At 41.6% G+C, this 27,714-nt stretch overlaps 1 protein-coding gene across 1 annotated transcript; it reads left to right on the forward strand.

Annotated features, from left to right (window-relative positions):
• The first annotated feature begins 1,389 nt into the window (after nt 1-1,389).
• Nucleotides 1,390-26,809, forward strand: TNFSF11 (TNF superfamily member 11). Its single transcript, XM_052786065.1, has 5 exons — nt 1,390-1,669; nt 9,275-9,442; nt 16,217-16,262; nt 16,345-16,443; nt 24,446-26,809. The coding sequence occupies exons 1-5, from the start codon at nt 1,448-1,450 to the stop codon at nt 24,865-24,867; spliced, it is 957 nt and encodes a 318-aa protein (XP_052642025.1). The 5' UTR covers nt 1,390-1,447; the 3' UTR covers nt 24,868-26,809.
• Nucleotides 26,810-27,714: the final 905 nt, after the last annotated feature.

Genomic DNA, 27,714 nt, shown 5'->3' on the forward strand with positions numbered 1-27,714 from the left:
TGTCATGTATCAAGGGTCAAAAATTAGACTGTTTTTCTACAGTCAAAATGACCTACATGGATCTGTGTCATTCTCCCATGTTCTTCAAAGCCTGAGCCAGACTTCAACTCACTTGCTTTTATGTCTGGACCATTTCCCCACTGAATTTTACGGGGCTGCAGACCTACTATACCTGCACTGCCTTTGCAACAAGCACTTTCATAGGATTTAGGAGAAGGCTTTCCACAAAATGGGCTAGTCAGGCACATAATATGGATCTACCAAAGAGACAGTCACATCTCCAGAAGTGTAGATAAACTGATGAGCGAAAGTCCAGAGGGAGGAAAGACTACATGGAGGCAGGAAAGACTATAAATAGAGAAACCCTAAATGAGCAAGTATATGAAGGGGACACTTGACCTAAGCGGGACCCCAGAGGACCATGAGAAAGAAAGTGCCTACAAACCGTAGCATGACTTTACGAGGAAGAGGTTTCGGTGTTGAATGCAAGCCGAGGCGTGGGGACCGCAGGAAGATGTTGTTCCTAACCAAGGGTTTGGAAACGCCTCTGCAGCAGACCGGCTGCGTGAGGGGAGATGGGGAGGCTCTGATCCGGTTCCAGCGGCAACCAGTTGTCAGCACAGCTTTCTGCCACTTCTTTACCCCAGTCCTTTAAAAAGACTCTGAGCCCTGTTGCCTGTTTTGGACAGTGCAAGTCAACACCATCTGTGCTTGTTTTTAGCCTGGCCTGGGTGCGGAGCGAGTTAAGACATGGAGGGGTTGACGTCAAGGCCTTCGGTCCTCCCTGAGGACCTGGGACCCGCCAAAAGGGCCAGGGGATGACCGAGAGGGCCCACCCCGTGTGCTTGCTGCTTCCAGGTACCCCGGGATTTTGGGGAAAAGGACCCTCCAGACACGACCACGGGCTCACAGAGGCCTCGCTCCGCTGCCGGGGCCGCCCGGGGGGAATTGCTAACCTGAGCGGAGGGGTGAGGGGCAACGGTGAGGAGGGGGCAAGGGGACGACGGCCGGCAGGAGCCGGCCGAAGCAAGGGCAGCCTCTACTTTGTTCACTCATGGCTGGAGACGAGGCGAAGAGTTTCGCTCCGAGAGGAGGAGCAGCCCTAACCGCGATCGCTGGGCGACCGGCCCGGCGGTGGAGGCCGGGGCTCCGGGGGCAGGGGCGGGCCCGACCCGACCCGACCCGACCCTCCCGCCGCGGGGCGGCGGGGGCCGGTCTCTGCTCGGGGAGGGGAGGCGAGGAGGGGGCGGTGGTGATGTGTGTGGCGGCAGGGAAGGAGGGGGGGGGGAGAGAGAGGCAGTGGCACGCCGCCTGGGGCTGATTGGCCGCCCAGTTTATAAGAGGTGCCCGGCCGGGGCGGTGGGGTTGTTTTTTGCCGAGGTTGGGGAGCTCCGCCGAGCCGCCGGCCGCCTGTGGAGCCTTCCGAGGGGGAGCTGCCCGCAGCGCGATGCGGCGCGCCAGCCGAGACTACACCAAGTACTTGCGCGGCTCCGAGGAGCTGGGCAGCGGCGCCGCCCACGAAAGCGCCCCGCCGCCGCCACCGCCGCCGCCGCCGCCGCTGCCGGCCCACCCGCCGCCCGCCTCCCGCTCCCTCCTCGCCGCCCTGGTTCTCCTGGGGCTGGGGCAGGTGGTCTGCAGCGTCGCCCTCTTCCTCTACTTCCGAGCTCAGGTAAGCGGCGCCCGGTAGACGGCGACGGCGGCGGGGTGAGGGGGGCGGTGGTGGCGGCCCCTTCCCGCCTTCCCGGTAGCCGCGCTGTGAGGGAGAGGCCGGGCAGGGCGGCAGCGACCGCTTCGCACCTTTCGGAAGGCGAGGGGGGGGGAAGGTCCTCTCGTCAGTGGGACTGAGGCGATTGATTTAAAAAAAAAAAAGTCAGAGAACACCTTTATCGGGCTCTGAAGGGGGCTCAGCTTTGAGAGGGGGTCAGGCCGGAGGGCTCCCGGTACCCTGCCCGGGCTGTGCTGTCCCCTGGTCGCTGGAGCTGCTCAGCCTGAGGTGTTCTAGGTAGTGGTCTGGCCTGCGGGTGTGTGTTGGGGTGCAGGGTTTCTCAGCGAGGTCGGACATGAGGGGTCCCCGACTGAGGGGTCACCTGAAGTCTTGTGGGGCTTTGGTTTTTAATGATCAGCTTTCCGTTATTCACCGGAGAGGGCTGTGACACGGCTGAGGTCTTTGGTTGCCGTAAGTGTTTCACCAGCGGGAGAAATGTCTTTAAGGGGGGGAAAAAAAAAAACTCAAAAAGCCACCACACACCACCACTTGGGACCGTTTGTCCTTCAGACTGCGCAGGGGCCCTGCGGAGCGGGGTCTGTGCGTTAGCGGGCATCGGCCGCTCGGTTCTGAAGAGGAAAGCCGCCCCTCGCCTGCCAGGCCGCAAGGCTGCCCTGGGATGCTTCAGAAGAGGCAGCGGTGTGTGCAGAAAGGAGCACAGGGAGGTATCGCTGCGGGGGAGCTGAGGTGAATGAGCGGTTAGGCTTTCGGAGAGAAGAGGAGCCCGCTTCTTGGAAACGGCTCGGCTGGCTGGCTGGATTCACTCGCTGCTGTGTCTTAGCCGCACGGCTGAGCCCTCTCAGAGGAAGTGGAGGGCTGCCAGCTGGTTGCTTCTCAGGGCTAGGTGTTAGCTTTCTGCTTGGCTCTTTCATTGGATGCTAATTAGTTCTGTTAATACGGGTCTTGCTGCCTTCATGGAAGCGGTACTTCTGTTGTGTGTACTTTTCATCTGAAGTCAGCAGGGAGTGGAAACCTGTTTCTTTTGGTTTACTTTCTAGGTAGATGCACTTGATCTTGACGTAGCAGACTGGATTTCTTAAAGTGCACTCCGAAAAACAGATGTTGCACGAACGTAAACCCACTTAAACGAATGAGTGACTATCAAATATACAGTAATGCAGCTGATCGTTTATTATGCAGGCCAATTCATATTTTCTTACCGACAATGGCTTTGTGTTTGCCATTTTTACAAAAATAAAATGGAACAGCAATACAGTACTTAGTTAATCATATCCTGTGTGCTTCAGAAGAGTGACATTTAATTTCTGGGACTTGTTGTAAAGTAGCTTAAAGTTACTTGTTGGCTTGACAGTGAAGTAAATTAATGCCTCCTTCAGCTTGTGGCAGAGAAATGTTTTTCACTCCAGATCTGCATGAACTTGAAACAACATCTTTGTCAAAACATAGCTCGTAGAAATGCACAGCTATACATTGATTAGTAGGCTAGAGAGCCACTGCAATCAAAACAACTAATCGAAGTGTACTTTTTGAAAACCCTGCTTTTCCATTCTCTTTACCTACCCCCCCCGCCCTTACTAAGGACTCTTCCTGATAGGTTCATGTCAGTGCTTCACACATGCCTAACAGAGGGTAAACAGAGCTTTCTTACCATAATGGCTATTTTTCTTCTGCTTCCTTGATTTAAAAAATTGCATAGTCTGGGTGTAATTCTGCGTTTGGCAGCTTAATTCTCTTGCCAGTTTCTTGTCCCTGTAGATTTGGAATAATGCTGTTGGATGGAGTCCTTTGTAAACTTGAACTTCTGAAACATCTAAAAGAGATGATGTAGCTAGATGTAGACTTGATTGAAGTCATTGCCTGAAACATTTCTAATGGAGAAATGTCGTCTTTGCCATCACTGAAAAATAGAATAATAAGTATGCTTTTGAAGTAAGTACATAATTCATAATAATAAGATATGGTAATCCATACTTGTTCGTCAATTTCTTATGGTGGAATAAGGTAGATGGAAAAATGTAGTAGGTCCTGCAAAAATTAAGTCTTATTTAACTGTCTGGCAGATTGTTTTATTTATATGGGACATGATCCGACCTCTTTCTTTTGAAAAGATTGCTGTCAAATTTAGTTGTATTAAGCTATCTCAATTTGTACTTTTCGGTACAAATTTCAACTATCTAAATTTGTACTGTAATAACAGAACCTAAGTATAGTGGTGTATTTTGTTAAAATAATGAGAAGTTAATAGCAGAATCTGTGCATCAAAAGATTTGAGTTGTTTGGTTGGTGAATTAACCAAAGGTGAATTAGCAAGATTTTACTGTATAGGCTCATATTGAGAAATTATGCATTTTTACAAGCTCTTTAAAGCTCTACCGAAGAGGCTGAGTAAACTCTGACTCAGTTTTACCATACACATTTTATCTGTATTTGCATAAAATTGTTTGGGCTGGATCATGACACAATATGAGCTGAGACAATAGTTGAGGTTTCGGTTTTTCCTTAGTTTTGTTTATTTTGTGGCTTGAGCATTTGGAATTTCACAAGACACATAACTAAGACTGACACTAGATTTTCACGGGTAAACACATGTTTGTGGCCAAGAAATAATGCAGCGCAATGCAAATGAGACAATGAGCTGGTATATTTAAAAAGAAAGAAAAAGCTAAGAATTGAATTTTACCAATATTCTCGTAACAGTGTTCTGAAATGTAAAAAATTAAGATGTTCTTGCTTTTCTTTTTGGACCATCTTGTGCAATGTGCTGAACCCAAGAAATTAAACACTAACAAAATGTATTGGTCTTAAGTGTTTATTTTGCTTATACTTCATGAAGAATATTTGCTCATGATGAATGAAAATGCCATCAAAATTTAGTTAGATACTCAGAGCAGCTGGAGATCATCACATAATAGAGACTCATGCGCAGCACAAGGTGAGAGCGCAAAGTATTTTATTTAACTTTCACTGGTAAATGCTGAAGTATAGTCTCCAAAAGCTTTCCTTTTAAACTTTTCTTTCTGGCCCATTTTCTTAACGTACTTAGATCATGAAAGAGTAGGAATCTGGTCTAACGCTGACTGACTGAACTGGAGGGCAATGGAACAAGCTGGAAGTGCTCAAATCCACATGTGGGGGCTGGATGTCTAACTTCCATAGTTTAACCTAGAACTCCAAGATTATCCATTTTTTCCTATTAAAAAAAAAAGTCTGTACAAATGTTAAGTATTCTACCATATTGAAGAATTCACACTTGGATAAATGGGGACTGGGAAGTCAGATTTTTATTGTCATTTCATGCATCTGTGGTACTCTGATTACAGTATGTTTTTAAACAATCGCCTTTCAGACTTCATCTAAAGTTTTGTGAGTGTTCTAGAGCAGTGGCTAACAGAAAACAGCTTGCTGGGGGTCATTAGCACTTTTTGGAAGCCTGGAAGAATCCCTTCTTGGTGGTTAAGAAAGATCATGGAGTGCAAAGTGATACTTGATAATCTGGAAATTGGTTTAAGTTTGAAAATAAGTCCAAGTATAAAAGTTAAACATTTATTGTAAGGACTAAGTACAGAATGTGATACAGTAACATTGTGTAATTGAGGCAACATTTAATAGCTAAAGGTGGCTGGAACGTATTGTATCTTTTGAAACCAAATGGAATCCTTTTAACATCGGAAAATTGGTTCTTAATTCTGTAAATTCATTTGGTCTCTCCCACAATGCTGGAGTTCATTTTGGCTGCCCTGAGTTAGGTGAAGAGTCCAGAGATGCAACTAAAATGGTGAGGGATGCTGAAAATCAAGGGGCACCGAAAGATTTGATCTGATTCCAAGGTCAGACACAAAGGATGTATACACAGCAGTAACATAGGAAAAATAAGCTAGACACTCCTCTCTTTAAATAGGTTAATTCCTCTAGGGTATTTAGCTTACTTAACGTGTTGTAAAGCTTTCTCCAATATTTTTGGTTGCATCTTGATGTTTCTTCCAGGTATTAAATCTTTAGGACTTTGTGCTGAAGGTCTCTGTGCCTTGCAGTTTAGCAAGCTGCATCCTGTAGACTGTTCTGGTATTTCATCTGGCTCTTCAGAAGTTCTTCTCAATACATGGCCTTGAAAGTTTTGATGTACATCACTTCTTGCCCACAATTTTGGTCTCAGTGCTTGGTAATGTCTATTTCCAGCCATGGCAGTTCAGTACATGTTCTTTGTAAAGATAAAAGAAGCGGGATTTCTGAGAATGCCTTTTCAGACGAGCGAGCTAATTTCCATGGTTAAATGTGGTGAATACTAGGTATTCTTTGAAAAAGGTAAGGGCAATCAGGTAGGCTAGCTACTCCCAAGATCAGAGCTTCAGCTTATTAAAAGCTAAACCTCTGGAGACTTGCATTTTGTCAGAAAGGGCTGCACACCTTTTAAGTTGCTGAAGCTATCAGTTACAGTGTTTCCATTAAGCCTTCAATCTTGTAACTGTAAGTGCAGAGATGCTGGTTTTCTGTCTTAAGCCTTCAGCAGATAAACTATAATCTGAGTAAGTGCTTCTGTACAACCTGCTCATGCTGTTCTGGCACATTTGTTGTGGCTGGCAGTGTTGTGTGACATATTTGACTGATTGCTGATGGGTGATAGCTCTAAGTCTACGCTATGCATGATTTGTCATGCTGGACGCTCAGGCCTTTACAAATTTCATCATCCTTGTGTTGTAAAACCTAGTTTTCTTGTCTACTTTTCAAAAGATGTGTTTAATAAATCCCAAACTGGGATAATAGTCTCTTACTAGTAGAATTACTGATAAAAATGAGTATCTACTGGCAGTTATTTGCTCTGGTTTTCTACCTTCTGTCCTGTGATGGGTGTGGAGGGGAGAAGACTTAGATATCCAGATCCTGTTGAAGACCCTAATTCCTTCAGGTCTGTAACAACCCCAACATAAGAGGCTACATCTGGAATAATGGGTCCTATTTTGGGTCCCTCAGTACCAGAGGCATATCAACAAACTGGAGAGTCTCCAGCAGAAGACCACTGTGATAGGTAGGGACCTAGGGATAGAAATGGACAACTGGGTTCTTTGAACCTAATGAAGAACCGACAAAGGTGAGGGAAGCTAATGACTGTTTTTAGCTACCTAAAGATGGAGACAGGCTCTTCAGAAGTGCACAGCAAAAACAAGAGGCAGTCATAAATTGCAGCTAGCAGAACTGTAGCTGGTCATCAAAACCAGTGTTTTTACACAATAAAAGTGGTCAAATTGTAGAACAGTTTTCCCAGAGAGGTTGAAAGTCTCCATCGATGGAGATTCCACAAAGCTTGTCTGGGCAAGGCCTTGACCAACCTGATGTAAGTTACAAGTTGGCCCTGCTTCAAGCAGGTGGCTGGACTAGAGACTTCCAGAGGTACCTTCCAACCCAGGTCATTCTGTATTAACTGCCTTGTAGCAGCTGTTGGTAAACATTTTGTGCTTCATTTTTTTTCCTTTCAGTTTACAGTTGATTTTCTGAGTTCTGGATACTAGTGGAACATACTGGGAGAGATGCTTTTAGGGTGGGTGCAATTTTACAGTCATTACAACTAATGCTGCCTTCCTGCTCTTTCATTCCTGTGCCTGACCCTGTACTGGTGCTGATGCTTGTCTGGTACCTGGAGTGAGCTGTTTTCAGGGTGTTAATCTTTCAGGAAATTAGAGCAGCAAAAATTCCTGCCAGGTTATTGATTTGGAAGAGATTGAGAACCAGGAATGAAATTTTGTGGTAAAGAAGGTGAGAGCACAGAGGTGCTGGTTTAGATCAGCTTAAACAGTTAATGGGGCTGCACTGTACTAGCTGACTTAAGAAGTCATTAGTGTACTTTTTAGTGCTTAATTCTTAGAGCTGTAATGGCTATACATGGATTTTCTTTTGGATTCAGCTGTGTCAGGCCATCCCAGGAAGATGGTACTGCCTCCAAGCCATTCTGTAACTCATGTCTACCCCTCTGCTCAAAGCTGTGGCATCTTCTGATCTTCAGGTGAGCCTTTTCTGACCTGTTTCATTCCAAATCTGCAGGGATAACTGAAACAGCTAAACTAGGGGCTGGCGTTGGTCTGAATGAATTGGGCAAACAGCTCTCATCTGGAGACTTCAGCAGAAGGATGGTGATGGAGGGGACAGGGTTTGGTGTTGCCATCTGTGCAACAAATGCTTCTGTGCAGTGTGTGCTTGTTGGATGGCTGCCTGGCTGGTGTAGACTTAAATTCACCTCTGTAATCCTAACCTTATGTTTTTAAGTTAACTTGGTTCTTCTTTGGGGTTAGGGAGTCGAATTCATGTTCATGTGAGCAAATGATATAACATGTTTGATTCACTCTGGCTGTTTTGTATTCTGCAAGACTTCCTTTTGATGTTCTGTTTTGTTCAGTGCTATGTTACAGGAAACTGAACACTGGTCAGGCGCTATCCATAATGTCTTGGCATTCCCTCATCGTGTTTACAAATAATGTATTACCTTTTGTAATTCTCAGATAAAATTGTTCCTTCCACCTTATGCAGAAAGACAGAAGTAAATGTTCTTTATTAGACCAGCTGATACAGTTAGAGAGCCTAGACAAGGTTTTGAGTGCACAAACCCTTCTTCAAGCCTGAAGTAAAAGTGGAATAAATACAAGTTTAAAACAATTGCTGAGAGTCTTAGGCCATCTCTGAAAGATAGTGGTTAATATCTCTTGAGTGTAAAGTATATGGGGTATAGGAAGAGAGGGTGGAATGGTTTAAATAATATTTCTGCAATTAAACTCTGCCAAGGCACAATTGTAATCCTTGGAATATCCTTTCAATTTATCCAACTGATAGAATTCAGGAGTATTCTAAACTTACAGTTTAAAAGTATACTTGATTCAATCACAAAGACTGATTGCTAAAAATATCTTGCAGATATTCTAAATTTACCAGTCTTTGTCCCATGAAGCAGAGGTGTTTGTGGTACACTTTTATCATCTTTTGGTCTTTCTGAATTTGTGCAGTCTTACTTGGTGACTGTTTCATGCAGCAATATTTCTCTTGCCCACAGAATAGTTTCAGTGACAACTGGCTTCTATTCTTCTGTTTCTCCTCTTGAAAATGATGTGCTAGATGTTGTACATACTTTCCCCAGATTCCTCTATTTGGCATTTGTGTGTTGTCTTGCAAACTATAGTTTTTAGAGATAGGATGGCTGTGTATGTTGCCTGCTAAAATAACTGTGATATTGTACTGAATGGTCGAAAAATGGAATTCAGGATTATTGATTTTACTGTAAGAGTGGGATTTATCTTTAACTTTTGAAAGTCGCATACCTAGTCTAAGCTAATGAACTAGGCAGCTCCAGAAGATAATTCATTCTCCTATCTCACACGCTTGTTGGATGAAATAAACTTCCATGTGGGGAACTTTTTCTCTCTTCATTGTTTACAATGAAAATTTAGATAATAAACTTAGCTAGGTGCCAAAATTTCAGATGGTTGAAAATTCTCCCTGACTTAGATGCTTTTGATGTCTCTTGGACAGACACTTAACACTGTGGTTGTGCTTACATTTTTGTTTCAGATGGATCCTACTAGAATTTCAAAAGAACATGCACACTGTGTCAGAACACTTTTTGGACATCAAGAAAATACAGATTTGCATGATACATCCTTTGAAAATCAAGATGGGAAGTTAATGCCAGAATCATGTAGAAGCATGAAGCAGGCTCTCCAAAGAGCTGTGCAGAAGGTAAGTGGCAGACAGACTGTGTATTCCTTTATTTCATGCTCCTGCTGAACCTACAACAATTTTTCTAACATCTGTATTTGGAGGTAAGTTCTATATTTTCTGGTGTTCAAATAATACCTGAAGTTGCATCCAAGATCATATTGTGTTCACTCATGAACCTGGTAGTGGTTAACCAATTCTGTATTCAAACACATTTTATTTTTTATTTTTTTTAAGGGAGGAAGTCTTAAAAAGATTTGAGAAAACTATGATTGCAGTTAGTTGATTGGCCATTCTGATATTTGGATGGGCCAGGATGGTAGTAATTTATCCTAATATTTGTATAGGTTTGCCAACACTTTGGATGTTCATAAAAAAGGACAGTTCCACATTTTTTTTCAAAGCAATCTTCATGACTCTGTTTCTGACAAGATTCTCCCAAGTCAAGATCATCAACAAGCAAAATATTGCCTGAAAGACAGAGGAGAGAACATTTGCTCTTGTTTCTTACTCTTTCTGCAGCCCCAAATGAGGGATAGTATCTCCTTTTTCTTTTTTGAAAGAACTTTGCCAGTTCTCTGTTCTGTGCAGACCATTCCCACACTGGCAGAACAACTACTTTGCCATAGCACAATAACTGGGCAGTCTTTGCCCAGCAGTTGAGAATGACAGCTTGTTTCCAAACACAAATAACAAAAGTAGTCAGCTAAGGAAGTCAGTCCTAATGCGGAAGCCTAGGCAAGCTGGATATATGTCACAATCACCTCTTACTGCAGTTACTGCCTTTGATCTCTTTGTGTGCTCATGATAGTGTTTAGTGCTAATTCTGTACTATTTAACAGCTGAATGTCTGCTGTGGTATTTGGTTTTCCTGGATTACCAGATCCATTACAACTTTACTTCTTCGCATCTGCATAGGACTGTCAGTTTTTCATAAAGGGTACTACATTAGATTTGAGCTGAACTCACATACGCTTTAGAGAGTGAATTGTACTTGAGTTAATTATATAGTACTTTAATTTTGCTAATGTAGTGTTTGCTTTTAACAGAGTACCCTGAGTGACAGATCTTTTTGTGAACAAAACTTAAAGAAACCTAGGAGTTCATGTCTTGTCCCTTTTGCTAGCCACCTCCTTTAAAAATGTAAGGGGGAAAAAAGGGTTAAATCTGTAGGAGTAGTTTTTTCTTGCAGCATTTTATAGCGACTCTCACTACACCTACTTCTGTGTGCTGGTACTAGACTGCTCGTTCGTGCAGCTCCCATGACAGAGTAAGGAGCTTGTTACAGTAAGTGAATGGGAAGCCCTGTATTCTGGTCATTCGCTGCTGGTTACTCAACAAAGGCATTGGCTTTACTTGAGGCTGCATATCCTGCCATTCTGGATGGAGGTTAAATGCTGCAATGTCCGTGGCCAAGATAAGTAGTGAGTAGGGATAACTTTTTTGGCTGATGACCATTAGTTTGAGAACAATAAAATTTCCCTTGCCAAAGTAATCAGACTGAATTTTCTTTGAATGCAACAGAATGTATTAAGTAGCCGTGTCACTGTTCTGGATGCTTTGTTGTCATATATTGATGACACAGAGAAAAATAAAGATAGGAAAATGCTTGCCTGGGGCTACACTTGCATCTTTTTGGTATATCAGAAAAGTGAAAGAAAGAGTGTTAAGGCAAAATTATACTTTATCATGTTCTGTAAGCTCTGCCTTTCATTGGCTTTCCTACAATGAAGGGCAGATGTGCAGCTGAATCTTACTTCCAGTTGTGCTAGTCCTTTATGTGTGGGAATGCAGCTAATGTGACTTGAAAGAGGCTTCCTATTGTCTGTGCTTTCTTCACTTTTCTGAAGGAGAATCTAACCTGTGCGTGTTTCAAGAACCAGTATCCTTATCTGAATTGGCAGCGTGTTAGGTGACTGAAATGGAACACTTTAAAATACCGTTTGTTTTGTGATTTTTTTTCAATATTTTGTCTTTCGCAATTTAAGCTGTTCAGGAAATGAAAATAGACAACTTGCTTTTGCTCAGGTTTATGGTCTGGTTACAGCTTTTAGCTTACCGCGCTGGTTCTCATCTGTTTTCTTTGCACACCTGTAGACCTAGTGCTTAAATCTAAAGCAGGGATTGATGTTGAAAATGAAAGTGCTCTTATGAAAACCAGTGTAGTAGGGCTGTAAGGTTGGGTCTAGAAACATTTGTCTCCTGAAAAAACAATTAAAAGATTTTCTTTTAATCAAAATCTAATGGTGAATTCCTTAACATATTCCAGGTTAAAAATACTACTTAGGGAGCAGCTTACTCAGTAAAAAGCACTTTTTCAATATTGCATATAAACTTTGAAGCAGACAAATAATATACTTTCCTAGCCTGTCTGTTTGCTTTATCTTTTTTTTTTGCATGTAACCCTAAAAACCTTTTGGCAGTCCAGATGCACTAACCACAGTTCTTACGAAGTCTGTTATGAGCTTGAAGTAGAAAGGACTACAAACATATCTTGGGTCAATTCATAAGTAACTTCTCTTGGCAATACTCCCAGTTTCTAGCAGCTTGGGGAGTTCAGGCATAAACTAGTCTCTCACATGGCAACAGAGTACTTTGCTAGACCTCCAGGGCAGCACTTATAAAGACATCTATATACTTAGCAGATGTTTAAAATGCATGTACTTATGGACAAAGTGAAGGTTTCATGAGTGATTGCCGTAAGTTGTTAAAATTTCACAGTTTCCATCCTACAACCTTACATGCCTCTTTTTTTCTGCAGGCAATGGACTACTCATTTGGATAGAGGTTGTAGTGCTGATCTCTAAACTATCTTCTGATGAATATCGGTTCACGTACTTTCCATTTCACTTCCTTCCTGATTAGCATTCTTCAAATTGCTGAATTTCCGGCAATATAATCAGATACTTCTTCCTGTTATTAGCTGGACTTAAAGCAATTGGGTAGTAGAAGAAACAACCACATAAAGGAGATTTAAGATCACAGCTGAAGCAATACTTGTCCAGAGGGGTTCTCTTCTGATTGGTCTCAAAAGGCTACTTATAGCTGCTCAGGGTAGGTACTGAGATATTGTAAAATCCAAAGGAGAGGAGAAACTGTTCACAAATGTCACGTGTTCAAATGTAGCCTTATCTCTGCATCCTCAACATTGGACATAACTTGAAGACCAAGAGTTGTTTTTGTTTTGAAGATGCTGAGAAGCTAAGGGTTAAAACCTTCAGCCTGCTGTGGATGAGGAAAGAGCAGTTCTTAATCCAATCTTAATCTTATCCAGGCACTTAAAGCATGATTTTTAGCTTTTAAAATGTGAAAGTTTTGCAACTTCCCAATGACCTTTTAAATTTTTTGGATGAAGGAAGACACATTTTTCATTTTTGTGACTGGCTGCTTGTCTGTTGTTTAAACAGTGACTGTATGAAGGAGGTTGGAATGTGGGAAGCAGGCCAGCAGAGTTGACTTGGTGGGCAGTGAGAAAATGATGCAAAGGTGTACAAGTGTGGCTTATCATAAGACTAACAGAGTGGTGTGATGTTTGTGTACAGTTTTTCTAAAAATAAGTTAACAGCTTGGTAGTGCACATGGTTCTGTGGGTGGCAATCTTAAGAGAAGTCACTAGTAATATTTTGTCAGCAGTTCTCATGCCATTATAGCAGTGTCTTAGTGACAGGTTCTGTTGAGCTGTTTCCACGTTCTTAATGGTAGTGTACACTGTGATCAGGTATGAGATGCTTAAAGATATTTAGGTGCTAAAGAATGCAGTTGATACTTTAAAGATTTGGAAAATCCTAGCTTTTAATTTCTTGCAGTAAGGATACCAGGAGATTTTTATAATCCCACTAAGAGCCATCTTTAGATGTCTGGATATCTTCAGTCATCCATTGAAAAATGTGGTCCTTGAGTCCTTCAGGGTCAGAAGCAAGTACATGCTAAAATGTTTCTTTTCTAAGGTAGGTTGTCTATCAGCACCTTGGAACTGTAGGAGCATGAAGTAAAAAAAATCAAAAGAAGTGTTGGACTACTTATTCTTCAGGAGGAAACCCACAGCTCTGTCTCTATCTAGGGACAGGTTCATATATTTCAGTTTCCTTTTGGAAGCCTGGGCAACTGAACAGGAAGGAATATCAAAATTTTGTGGGGCTGGTCAGAATCAAATAAAGAACTTGACCCTAGTCCAGTGTTTGGAGAACTCAGCTGATGGAGGATTTCTGTTTTCTGGCCACAGGCTAGCCATTTCTAATCCAATGACAAGCACACAAAAGAGCCAATGGACGTGAGCCAGTCTCCAGCTCTTCTCAGTGTGTTAGTGTTGGGCTCACGCTTATAATCTCCCTTTTGTTGTAATGACACTTGCATTCCTAATTGCATAGTAGCATAGCTTCAAGACAAGCACAGGAAGGTGTTCCTGTCAGAGAGAGATGCTCCTAGAAAACAGGAAAGTAGGCTCAAGACCATCAGGACGAGGAGAGTTGTGGACCCAAGTCTTCCTGGGTAGCTGTTGTGCTTACCAAGTGGTGATGTTGTGGATGAACAGCACCACCAACATTTAGAAAGAAACCAGCTCAGACTGCATTTCATGAGGACCACAGCCTTTCTGCATGGAAGATGAGCTGAGTCATGCTGCTAGATCTCAGAAGGTGAGGTCCCCAGCTGCTCAAGCTAGAGCATCTTTGGAAACGTGCAGAAGCAGAACTCTATACTCCTAAGAAAAATGTAGGTTAAGAGGAGGATAACAATTGGCCAATTCAGAGACTTCAAGGGCTGTGCAGTTACCAACCATGGGATTTTTTTTTAGTACCAGTTTAGATAATAGGGGATTAAAATGTACATAGCTCTTTTTGGATCTGCCCAGTAGGCTCTCCAGGCAACGACATTTTCACAACACCCAGAAAGAAAGGATATGAAAGCAGATTCCACATCTGAGAAGTTTCTATTAAGAAAGCAAGAAAAAAAAGGAGTCTCCTGTTTCTAGGGAAAGGGTTGGGAGTAGGTGCGGTGCAGTAATCTCTGAGAGTGTGGTCCATCTCCCAGTCTCTTCTGCCTTATGTCCTGTTCTCTTCAGAGGCCTTTGCCACTTTTCACAGTATCTAGTGCTTGCAATTTTTTGTTGTCTTTCTACTTCTGATGAAGTTAAAGAGCTCAAGCGTGGCTAGAGGCTGATGCTGGTGTGTAGCTCCTAGAACTGAGGTTCATTTTCGTGCTCCTAGAACTGACATTAAAGTAGGAAGATCAGAGAGGGGAAGTGAATGTAAATGGGGGAGGTGGACATGAGTTTTGCTTCTTTTGAAGTTGCAATTCTTCTGCTTTTCTTCGTCTCTACAGCAGAAAGCATCTTAATGATTCTTATCTACAAAATCAGCATACCTCTGCTGAAGTATTATGCTTTGATAGTCATACTACAACTTCCATACTGCTGTGGCTTTTCATTTTGGTTTAACATTTAAACACCTACTGAAAGGGGAAAGTGAGAGTAGTAAATGCATGGGCTAAGGCATTACAGGTTTCACTGTGGCTGCAAAATGACATAAAAGCAGGTCTTCAGGTGTTTTCAAAGCAGAATTTCAAATTCTAAAACACTGCAATGATTGAGAGCACAGTGGAACATTGCTGATGTGGCCAAATCTGAGGCATATTGCATATACGTGGTATTGAATCAGACAAAGAGCAATATGTGTGACATAAAGACAAAACAAAGGACCACTCTCAGGTTTCAAAGATGAGATATGATTTGCTATCTTCAGCAAAGTGTTTCCTTTTACTAAACATCTTGATGGCTCCATGGTATGAGGTATTCTGAATAGCAAGTAGAATATTACCCCTGTTTTCTAGAAAACAGATTAAGAGAGTCATGGGGTAACAGGGGACAGAACTGAGGATTGAATTTAATATTACCAAGGCTCAGTCCAGGCTTGTAACAAGAACAGGCTGCTTAGATTTTTGAAAACTGCTGTTTGTATGTTTTCTCAAGAGGAAAACAGATGTGGATTATTAAAAGCAAGGCTTTTTGGGGTGCCTGATGTCTGTTGCTTGTGCTGTTCTTGGTTTTGAGTAACATGGGTTTCATTCATGTTAAAATTCATCTGCAGTTTTGAAAAATGCATACTTCAAACTCTGGCACCCAGTCCATTTGGCCCAGTACAGATGTGGAAGGTGCTTAATCCTTCAGTTCCTGCATACCTTGTTAGAAGTGAGCTTTGATTATAAAGCCTTGTAGTCTTGCAACCTTCCCTGTTAGTGGTCAAGTGTGAGGGGTGGAGGTTTTTATTTACCTCATCATTTTGCTCATCACAAATGAAATTTAGAGCTTAGCTTTCCTTAGTTGTTAGTGTGATTACACACTAGTCCCTATGTAGAACTGCCTCTTTTGTTACCTTTTGACCCCAAGTAATTAAATCTGTTCATAAACTCCATTGTTTTATGTGATGCATTCTTAGCAGTCATTGTTTCATTATACTTAGAGAAATATTCCAAGTGCAATAAATAGGAAAGGTTGTAAATGTCCTGTCACCACTACTTCAATAAATAGTGCAGTGATCATACACACCATCATTCCTATTCACCTTTATCAGAAGTGTTGGACAGAGGAAGTAATTTGGTTGTGGCAGCTAAACTGTGTGTTCATATTATACATCACGTAAATATGACAGTATGTATCCCAGGCATCTGAATATATTGTAGGTCGTACAACCCCCCCATATATATATATACACAGAGTGTTGTAATTGTGCAAACTGCCTGCAATACGCTAATATTACAAACCCAAGACCACATCAAAGCAATGGCTCTTTCTCATTTTAGGAGGTGCAGCGTGTCATGGGAAGAGTGCCACCGAGACCAGAAAAAGGTAGGTGCTGGTTTATGAATAAGAAATATTTTAGTTCTGCTAAACTTGTCTTTCTGAGGTAATGCGATTCTTTTATCTCTAGCTGCAATGGAGGCATTAGGAATGGATCTATACAAGAGGAACAAACCTGAGAAGCAGCCATTTGCCCATCTTATTATTGATGATAAGAATATTCCATCTGGTAAGTTCAGTTTTAAGTGAATACTTCCAATGCTACTATAAATGTATTAAACAGTGAAGTATATGAAAATAGTTCAGCAATACTAGCAACAGGCAGGGATATCAGAAATGGCTTTTGATAATGAGAATAATTTGGATGCGTTGAAGGATTTCAGAGGCAGCAGGGGTAATGTTAACAGGAGGATAGTTCCCCTTTGCCTTGGGTATCTTACATCAGTCAGTTACGTGCTAAATGGCCTCCATTTCAAATGACCAGTTTTCAGGGTCAAGCTCTTAGGGCTTGGCCTGCCTCTTTGTGCTGTCTTCAGGTGAGGAATGAAGATATGCATTGAATGCTCTCTTCTGAAGTTTCTTATTTTCTTTGGCTAGTAAGGCCCATCTGGAGTTCTTCACTCACAGTGGACATCAGCTCTACGTATATATACACACAGATGTGTGCATATATACACACATACATACAATGATATACCAGTACAAAGATTGGCCAGAATTCAGATATTGCAGGTTGGAAGATGTTTAACTTCCATTGAGTATAAGATTTTTTTTTTTGTATGTCCTGTTGTCAGATGAAGAAATGTGTTATTTTCTGTTGTAAAATTCAAGAATGTCTTATGTCCACCTATTCAACCCTTCACGGCAGCACTCCTTTTGTGTGCTGAAGTGTAATTGGGTCTGTACTGGGTAACGCAGCATTTGTCTTCAGGGTGGATCTGGAAGCTGAGAATCTTATATGAATACACAACACGCATGTCAGGTGCCTGTCAGTGTAAGAACTTGTCGTAAAGGAAGCACATCTTTCATTTTGAGGTGTTGAAAACCTAGAACTGCAGTCCCAGTGTCATTACTATAACTTGCCTGCTAATTCCCTGCCTTCTGTGGGTATATTGCACTCTCATAGCACAGGGCTGAATTTATAGCAAGTGTTTCCTTCTGCTAATGGCATGTGGAAAAGGTTTTGTCATATTCCATTCATTCTTATGTTGCAGGGCTGGTATAGACTTTTTCATATCAAGACTCCCAGGGCCTTCCTGATGTTCAGACATGCCAAAGCTTCACAAGGGTCTGTCTGCATCCATCTAGTCCAGTAGCAGGAAGATCAAAGATCATAGTGTTTTAGTCTGAGCAACAGGGTTTCTGGTCAGTGTGTTGACTTGGATGCAGTATGTTTCTGAGCTATTGAGTAGGGGAATAAAGTGTTCCTGTGGCTTTTATCTGCCCCTGTGGTAAAAGGATGGCACTTTTTTATCCTGCTAGAGCTCTTATTCTCTACCCACAGGTATCTTTGGATGGCTTTGGGAATATCCTTGCTAGTACAGTATGAGGGAACGAGACATGAGTCTGCCTTGGAACACTCTCCAGAGGAAAAGATTAATTCCTACAATTTTAAGATATCTTAGTACTGTTTCCTTTTTTGCCCTGGGGCACTGTCAGTTGAGAATTTTCTCTCTGTATTTTCAACGCAACAATCATCATTGGTGTGGTAGAAGTAAACTACAGTTTATTCTGAAGCTATTAGAGAATCTAAAGATGGGAGAGGGCATTGATCACTACTGTTGTCTTCCTCTGAAGATGTATACATTCTGCAGTACTGAACTCCTTGTTAAGCTATGTGCATTGCTTTTCTGTTTTATATAACCAAACCAAAGGGGAATGCTGTGTTGAGGCTTGAAATCTGAGATTTCAGCAGCCTGCATAGTAATACCTTGCTCTTGCTCTATTTAAAGACAAAGTACTTCTGTACACAAGGTGTTAGTTTCTTGACTGGAAGGATAGGATTCTTTCTCCCTTCAAGTGCATTGGCATTGCCAAGATCCAGAGCTTTATAAGCAGAGAGCTTAAGCAGCTTGTCAGATGGCAGTCAGAATTTCTACAAGCTTTCTCATTAGCTCAGATGCCTCCTGACAAGCTTCTATTTCAGTCAGATTTTGGCTTTTGACATAGATCAATAGCAGAAGATGCAGTATCAGTAAACTTGTCTTAGCATTTTGTCTTTGGAAGGATTCAGTTAATTTAATAATCATAGAGACAGATCACTTATATCTACATAAGTAGAGTGTGTCAGTGTCACACTTTGTGAAATCCACCTTTTCCTGTGGGGAATTTATTTGCTGTCTACCTGGATGTTGCTGTAAACTGTATTTTTATCAGGGCTAGCAGCTGAATAATTTTTGCTGTTGTGCATCACTGCATTAACCTTCTATGGAGTGAATGTAACACATCTGTGGGTAATGGCAAGGAAGGCATTGCTCTTGCTTGCTGCCTTCACTTTTTTTTTAATAGCACAGGCTGCAGGAGCTCTCAGAAATACAATGCCTGTGACAACAAGCTGCTTTGTTTCTCCTTGGAGGAGATCAACCCCTTACCAATGTGATGAGTTGGACATAGTCCCTCCTGATTTGGCACATATGGCTTCCGCCTCTTTTGGAAGAGCACTGCCAGGATGTTAATCATGAGCACAGCCTCTGCGGTCCTTGTGGGCATTGCGGCAGTGAGGGGCTGCATCCGTATGGATAGCTGGAATCCTGAACCTCCTGGTTGTGAGGCACTTTAGTATCATGCTCACTGGTATGAGGCATTATCCACTTAGCTGGGTGGCACAGAGGTTAATGACAGGCATGAAGGATGAAGAATTTGCCTGAGGGTCATCAGGAGTTTTTCTTTCCAATCCTGTTTCCTCTGACTGCAAATGGCAATTTCTATATTCTTCCCCTGATTTCAGACCCTACATATCTGAAATCCTTCTAAATTGTTTTATGCCATCCGTGAGTCTGGACGGATCTGTTCTTAGTATTTTAAGGTTCTCTACTGTCATCACTCTGACCCAGAATAACAAGGTCAGGAAAAAAAAGAATCAGTCTTCATCACTGTTAAACAAGATTTTAAGTAGTTTGCTACTGAATACCTTTCATGAAGGGGCGCTGAGCAGTGTTTGCGAGGAAACATTTTCCTTTTACCTGGTTCACAATAGTATCAAGCTCCAAATGGACTTTTGCAGCTGGGGGGAGTGTGAGGGAGGGGGAAATAACCCTTCCCAGATGTTGGTGTCCCCACTCATCATTTGGCTGCAGAAGCCGTAGTGGTTTGGCTTGCTGTGTGTATTTTTTAGGTTTGCTGCCTTAGGTTAAAGCTGGATGCTTGCTGGCTGGTTTTAACCAGAGGTCACTATAAATGCTACCTAGGTTTTAAGTGAAAACAGTGAATTTTGGTTTATAAATTGATTACAGAAATTAGTTACAGTTTAAAGGAGAAAATCACAAACAGAAATAAATATAAATGTTAAATATATAATTTGGGATGTGAATTGATACCTTCAGCTGTCTAAGAAAACGCTGTAGTAGTCTGAACTATTTACAGCTACAGGTTCGGCTTAGCTGCCCTTTGCCTCCAAAACAGCTCTTCAGAGCAAACAGTGCTTTGGTCCTTCCCTCAGGTTTTTTTTGTACCTGAAAGCTACTAGGATGCAAACGAAATATCAATACAGGGCTACTTTCTCCTCTGTTCCCCTCCCATCATCTTCCTTCTTACTAATTAATTTTATTGAAACCCATTTGTATTAGTCTTGGTTCATGCTCACAAATATCCAGGACATTGTTTTGATTTGTCTTCAGTTACTAGAAAGACTGTGTGTTATCTTGACTTTTTTTATAGTGCTTTTTACCATGTCTGGAAGGTTATTTTACTCATTATCTCTCTGACCTCTTCCTTCTCTGTCAACATGACTTACCTTGTGCTATTTTTTTCATGGCTCCATAGCAAATTTTATCACAGAAGATGCTGTATTGCAGCATTTCTGACTGTCCCATGTCTTGGGTTATGTTTCAGATCTGCTGATATATGGACAGCTGATTTGGCACTTTTATGCTTAATTTTTTTTTCCCCTCTGCCTGTGTTTTGTGGTACTGATTGTTTTGGTGTCTCCAAATTTGGGTGTATTACCACCAGAAGTGCTGAGAGCCTGCTCGCCCCTGCCATTAAAAGTTGTATGGCATAACTCCTACCAGTGCATCTTTGTGCTGTGCTGCTGGCTGTGGCATGCCTCTTCTGAAGCTCTGAATTGTGGCAAAATGCCCATCTGCCTCAGTTAATACAATCATAGCATTATAATTTAGGTTCGAAGGAACTTCCAGAAGTTATCTAGGCGAATCCTCTGCTCAAAACAGATAGGGTCATCTTCCATCATCTCTTGGCTTGTCCCTTCACCCGACCATGGATGAATGATGCATATTCCCCTCAACACCAAAACAGTGTGAACAAACTTCACCCAGAGCCCCCCTCAGCATCTCAATTACATGTGACTGTGGCACCTATTTTCTCTCTTCTCTCTCCTTCAGTAGAGAATCATGCATTCCTGTTAAGGGTTTCTTCAATATTGCTACTTGATTAAGACTGGCAACTAAAAAGTTTACTTGCCAAGTAAATAAAATCTGCCTAGCAACTACCCAGTGTGCCACCAGTCAGTCACAGCATGCCAGCATGCCTTTCTGTTCCGTCATACATAAGCATTCCTGTCCTGTATCTCTGATGTGCCTCTCCTGCGATCCAAGCAGTGACTTCTTGCCTATCGTCCTCATCTTGAATGTAGCCCAACCTCCTTGGGGCAGTATTTCTGGCAGACTTAACACTGTGCACAAGAAGTTCTACAACTTCCTCAGCTATCCCCAGTGCTTCAGTGGTGTATTCTGGTACCCCTATCTCAGCATCTCTTGCAGGTGAATAATTCCAGGCTAAGAGACTTGATCTTAGTGTGGCTTCCAATTAATTGATGGTTTTCAGAGGGTTTTTTGAGGCACTGCATGGAAGATGGCTTCTCTGTATGATTTTGCTTGTATAATTTCTACCTGGCTGCACTGGAGCCATAGGGAAGCAACTATTTATGATCTGCCTTTGACAGCCTGTGCTATGCTCAAGTCTTTGTGGAAGAGTGCCAGAAGCTTTTTGTTCTGGACTACTATTAAAGTATTCCTCTCACATGCAAAAGTTGCTGCCCTTGGCAGTTAGGGAAGACTCATAGCTCTCAAATTCCCCTGTCGCTACTTCCCCTCACTTCTTTCTGCACAAACAAATCCAAGAGGCATCTTTTTAACTAATCAAATATACCTGGGGCTTTTCCCTAGCATGCTTGTGAGCACTGGTGGTTCTGGGGCATGCCTTGATACATGCTTGGTGGAGAGGGCACTGGGCCCTGCCATGTGCCATGGAAAGTTTAGTGGGAATAGGTTGTTTTGGTTTGATGTTGGGAGAATAAGATACTGAATATTCCAAGCAGGCATTTAGATGCACTGGGAGCCTAAGGTGTAAGGTCCTCTGGTGCCTGTATGGTCCCACTGCTGTGGGAGGGAGTAAATGGAGTTAGTTTTGTGTGTTGAAAATTGCTAGCGGTTAGGAGGACAAGTTGGCCAACTCTCATCTGTTGTGTTATGCCCTGTGTATTACACTGAACAAATGGTAGTGTTAGTGGCTTGTGCATATCAGGAAGGGTCAGGGCCTGTGTGGCTTTCTCAGGACAGTGCTGTTTCCTCTGTGTGGGTGTGCCTGTGGACCTTGCCTGGATCATCTCCTCCCACTGTTGTCTATTCCTCTGTTTTTGCAGGCAGAGGCTGTGAGATGAGGTGGGTGCTATAATGGGATGGTGGTGATGCTGGGGAGGTGGAAGGGACTGTGGGATGTCTGCTGCAGGGCATGCTCCTCAACAGAAAATACTGTGATAAACCTCTACATAATACGCATGCCATAGAAGCAATGCTATCTGGGCTGGTGTTACAGGCTGCTGCTTAACACTGTGCCACCAAAACCAAGCTGAAGTGTCAAATGTGACCAGGTCTGGAAGGAAGACTCAAATGTGCTCTCTCAGTGCCTATCTGACCTCCTGCCAGGCCACCTCTTAGCACAGCCTCAATAGCAGGATCTAAATGAAATGACATCTGAGACTTGACCAGCTTCAAACCTCCAGGAGATGATGCAATGTGGCTACTTGATGATAGTACCCAGGAGGTGCCTTTTGGGCCAGGGTTCCTGGGGGACATTTGTGCCTGTGTATCTGAAGTTAGCTTTCAGTGACAGTGCTGAGCTGATGAACTAATCAAAACATCTCCAGTCTCTCAGCTCCTTTTCTTTTCACAAAGCATTCAGTCACCTTAACAGATAAGGGACAGCTTCCTGTTTACCAGGCCACCATCACGTGGGCAGAGCTGAAAAGGCTTAGTACTTGTTAGAAGGAATTCAATAATGCTTGTTTACTTATGTTAATTCTATTAATGTGTCCTTTTTGGTAGTCAGATTTGGTAAGTGTTTGTCATGGTTTAACCCCAGCTGGTAACTAAGCACCACGCAGCTGCTCACTCACTCCCCCCCCACCCAGTGGGAGGGGGGGGAGAGAATCGGGAGGGGAAAAAAAAGTAAAACTTGTGGGTTGAGATAAGAACAGTTTAATAGAACAGAAAGGAAGAAACTAATAAAGATAACAATAATAAAATGACAATAATAATAATAAAAAAAGAATTGGAATATACAAAACAAGTGATGTACTATGCAATTGTTCACCACTACTCACCAACCGATGCCCAGTTAGTTCCTGAGCAGTGATCCCCCCAGGCCAACTCCCTCCAGCTTATATACTGGGCATAATGTCACATGGTATGGAATACCCCTTTGGCCAGTTTGGGTCAGCTGTCCTCACTGTGTCCCCTCCCAACTTCTTGTGCCCCTCCAGCCTTCTTGCTGGCTGGGCATCAGAAGCTGAAAAATCCTTGACTTGATCTAAACAATACTCAGCAACAACTGAAAACATCAGTGTCTTATCAACATTCTTCTCATACTGAACCCAAAACATAGCACTGTACCAGCTACTAGAAAGAAAATTAACTCTATCCCAGCTGAAACCAGGAAACTGTTATACATGTATTTTGATTCCCATATGCCTGATGTTCTATGGAGAGACAGAGAGAATATTATAATAATTTTCTTTCCTAATTTGTGGATCTCCAGCTTAAGACAACTTGAAGAGGACTCTTCTCCCAGCATGGAATATCAGCTCATAGTTTCTAGTTTGAAACTTAAGATACTTTAAAATAAAAAAAAAAAAGGGAACTAAAAAAAGAGCAATGCATCCAGAGTCACATCTGTCTTCCTAAAGCTCTTTTTCTAAGACCTTTCACTAGATATTAGACAAGGAATCTGAGTTTACCTCTTGAATAGCTGTAATTGTCCAGCTATAAGTATTTGTACAATTATCAAAGAATTAGGATTGTGCTGTGGGCTGCTATCCTATTTATCTACAAAATGACTAAACAAGCATTGGCTTAAGTCTAAACATTGGTTTTGCATAAAGAGGTTTGTTATGTCATAAATACTTGAAGTGCTACCTAAAGTCTGGGCAACTTACTGTGTAGTACTAAAGATGCACAATTGTACTGATTTTTTCCTTTCTTTTTTTTTTTTGGTGTTCTCAAATGAAAATATGTTTACCTTTGTATCACTGCAGTAATAAGAACATAAAATATGGGAAGGTTTCATAAGCTTTCTCTCTGGGGTATTATCAGTTTAACTTGTTTTCAGATTTTGTTTAGTTATTCCTTGCAAACACTTGCAGGTTAAAGACTGATGACTTACTGTATTTTTATTAGTAATTTTTCTTTTCTCCTCTCAAGTATTTGTTACTTGAATAAAGTTTTAGGTGGAATGCAATTTCTATACAGAGCTTGTTGCATGATTGCTTAGCATAATCAAACTATTGGCCAGGCAAGTGTTTTGTACCATGGTCCAGCAGATGTTCTGGTGGGAGCACAGGCAGTTATAAATAGTAAGCCAAATATGGCAGTACATGATGAAAAAAGGAAATTTCTTAAGAATTTTTATCTTAATTGTCTAATATTCACTTTAGCTTATATAACTGTAGTTGCTGTTGATTCTAAAACCCAAGGATTGCTTTCTAAATGTTTGGTTTTGTTAAACGTTTTTAAATAATTGTGTTTTGTTTTGTTTTGTTTTTTTTCTCCCCTCTTCAGGAACTCGCAAAGTGAACCTCACGTCCTGGCATCATGACAAAGGCCAGGCAAACTTATCAAATATGACATTCAATGATGGAAAACTAATTGTTAATCAAGATGGTTTTTACTACCTTTATGCCAACATTTGTTTTAGACATCATGAAACTTCAGGAAACCTGACTAAGAGAGGGCTTCAGCTGATGGTATATATGACTAAGACAAACCTTAAAATAAGGCGCTCTGATGTGTTGATGAAGGGAGGAAGCACCAAATACTGGTCAGGGAATTCAGAATTTCATTTTTATTCCGTAAATGTAGGAGGGTTTTTTAAATTAAAATCTGGTGAAATGATAAGTATCCAGGTATCAAACCCATTGCTACTGGATTCATCACAAGAAGCAACTTATTTTGGGGCGTTTAAAGTTAGGGATTTAGACTGAATCTTTCTTTAGTGTGCTGAAAACTGTTTGAGTTTTCAGTGATCCAGAAACAACTTGAAGACAGAACTGAATATCTTTTGCAACCCAATTGCATCTGTATAAGCCATATATCTCTAAAGACACTTTTTTTTGCCCTGTGCTGACTCCAGCAGAGTCCCACAAATGCATAGAAGGGCAAAATTACATAGTTCTCCTGATTCAGTCTTACAGCAGTTTTACTTCGTATGTCTCCACTGGCTTCAGTAGAGTCATTATGACTTTTACATTGGTGTAGTTGAAATCAGAGCAATTAATATTATTGAACTTCTGTTTCCAAGTTCTGCCCTGACTTTTTAACCTGTGCTACTGGTACTAGTTTTGGCGCAAACATAGGGCAGGACAGAACTTGGCTCCCAACTTGCATTTAGGGCTCAATTTTGCTTGGGGTTGAGCGTTCTGACCCTGAGACAGCAAAGGTTATGAAAGTATGACTAATCTCATTGCATTTGATGTGGCTTTTCACATGCTTAGTTAAGTCTGTTCTTGCTTTGCTGGATTAGGATTGGAGAGCTCAGGCCATGGCAGAAATGAGTTGCAGAGTACCTAAACAGTTCAGCTTAAGTTTTTACCTGATTAAAAGGGCTATTCCAGGAAGAAGGGAGATCATCTGGCTGTGCAGTTCTAAAAGGTTAATTATAGGTAATTTTTATTGTTGTTGCACAGCTAATTGCAAATATAGATTGCCAAAATACAGTGTGCCTTTAAAGTATTTCATTGTGCCAGAACCTGCAAAGACATTTTTTAGACAAAAAGTATGTATTTTTATATTCTGTAATATCTAAAGTTATATTTCAGGTGTAATGTTTTGTGTAAAAAAAAAAAATGTAAATTATATTGTCCTATAGTATTTGATACAAAATATTTAAAATCTCTTGCCGTTTGTATATTTAATGTTTTGAATTGTTTTTAATGTACAGACATGTTAAACTGGTGCACTTTTTAATCCCAATGGGAAAAATTGCAGCTAAAAGAGGTTGTTTGCAATTAGCAAATGTAATATATATCTTTGTTCTTTTTAACTTAATAGATTTCTGTTAAACTTGTCAGTATTATTGGGAGGGGGGGAATCACACCAATATCATGAATAATTACACCAGAATGCTGGTCACTGGGTGCCTTTCAAACCTGGAGAGTAATAGACATTACAAAGCTGGCATTACCTTAAAAAAAAAAAAAATTAATACATAATAAGCCACAGAAATGTATTAGGGGTATTTATAGTTACCGAACAGGCATATTTTCCTACAACAAAATCTGCAAGTTGTAAATTCTGCAATTGAGTAATGACTTTTTTAGCTTGGTTTCCTGAAAAAGTGAAGCTTATGTCATTGCATTGCCTGTCTTTTGTCTCCCCTTCTAGCTTTTAAAAACTCTGCACACTTCTGCCAGATTTGGCAGATGAATGGCAGTGTTAAGAGATATTCTTACAGGTTTTATGAGAACAGACAGCTGAGAACAACTCAGCCATTATACGTTGTCAGTGGCTGGCCACTGTTCATATTAGCCAACAAATTAATATGGGGAGACTTCTAGCTAGCTGCAACATGTGTTGTCGCTTGTATAGTTGCTTGGCCAAAAGAGGTAGGTGGATGGAATCTGAGGGTGGGTATGGGGGACATAGGAGAGAGCTGCAAATACTACGGGTGATGTTTAGAGCACATCTGGGCAGGGAACAGCAACTTGTTGGGAAAGGAATGAGGGAGGGTTTAGGAGTGTTTCTCTGTGTGCTCTACGGATGGACTGGGGAAAACCTGCTCTTTAATGCGGTAGGAATCATGGAAGGCGAAAGACCTAAATCTTTAGGAATTGAGGCTTCATACAAATCCTCAGGCTTTTTTTTGTTTGTTTGTAAGGAATTGAGTTGAATTCAAGCAATTATTTTATACTGTATAATAAACACTTCTTTTTAATGTTAATATTGTTTTCTTACAAAATATATTTCTAAGAAAAAAATCAACTTTGTGATTTCTTTATTTTCCTGTGTCCCTGTATTTCTTGTGCAGCTTTGATCACTTTGTTCAGATTTCAGAATGTGCAGGCTGGGTATGGTATAACTCACTCAAGAAAACTGAGGCACAAATTGACTATTTCGAGACAATGACAGTGAATATTACGGGCTTTTGATTTGGCTCCAAACATGCATCCACCACTTTTCAAGTAGGGTTACATCATCAGGGGTTGGAAATTTAGCTGGAAATAAGGACTTCTCATTTATGTTTTACGCCAAACAGTTGTCAGTTCAAAAGCAGAAATGGCTGAAGAATCCGGGGCTTTTCTTTCAAAATTTCAAGAGCTACAGGTCACACTCAATCATCTTTTTTCCACTGTCGAGATATCCAATGGTAGGCTGGGAGAAAAATGTCTACTCTGTGTCTGTTCTGGGGGTTAAGTCACCCTCTGGGGAGGTAGAGATGGGGGTTTAAATGATTTGAAAGTCAAGTTAGACTTAGCGCTTAGCCAATGCTCTGCCTACGTATGGTATTAGATGAAGGAGGGGAACCACCAGCACTAAATGTCATCTGAATGACAGTGGCTGTGGGCTATGAGTGTGTGCTAGATAAGGTCACAGCACCTGTAGTGTGTGTTGAGCCCCTGGGAACACACTTGTTGGTTGCATCCTAAGCCAGCAGAGGTTAGAAGAGGGCTTCTGAAGCTCAGCTTAGTAGTACATCTGTGCTTGTTAGGAGTAGGCAGCTGAATTTCACAATGCAACATGGGGCTTTAAATTTCCCTTGTGTGATGACTTTGAGGCCTAAATGATTTGGGGGTTGTGGTGGTTGTTTTTTTTGTTTGGTTTTTTTTTAATTG

This window comes from Harpia harpyja, chromosome 4, assembly GCF_026419915.1.
Source record: "Harpia harpyja isolate bHarHar1 chromosome 4, bHarHar1 primary haplotype, whole genome shotgun sequence".
Lineage (NCBI taxonomy): Eukaryota > Metazoa > Chordata > Aves > Accipitriformes > Accipitridae > Harpia > Harpia harpyja.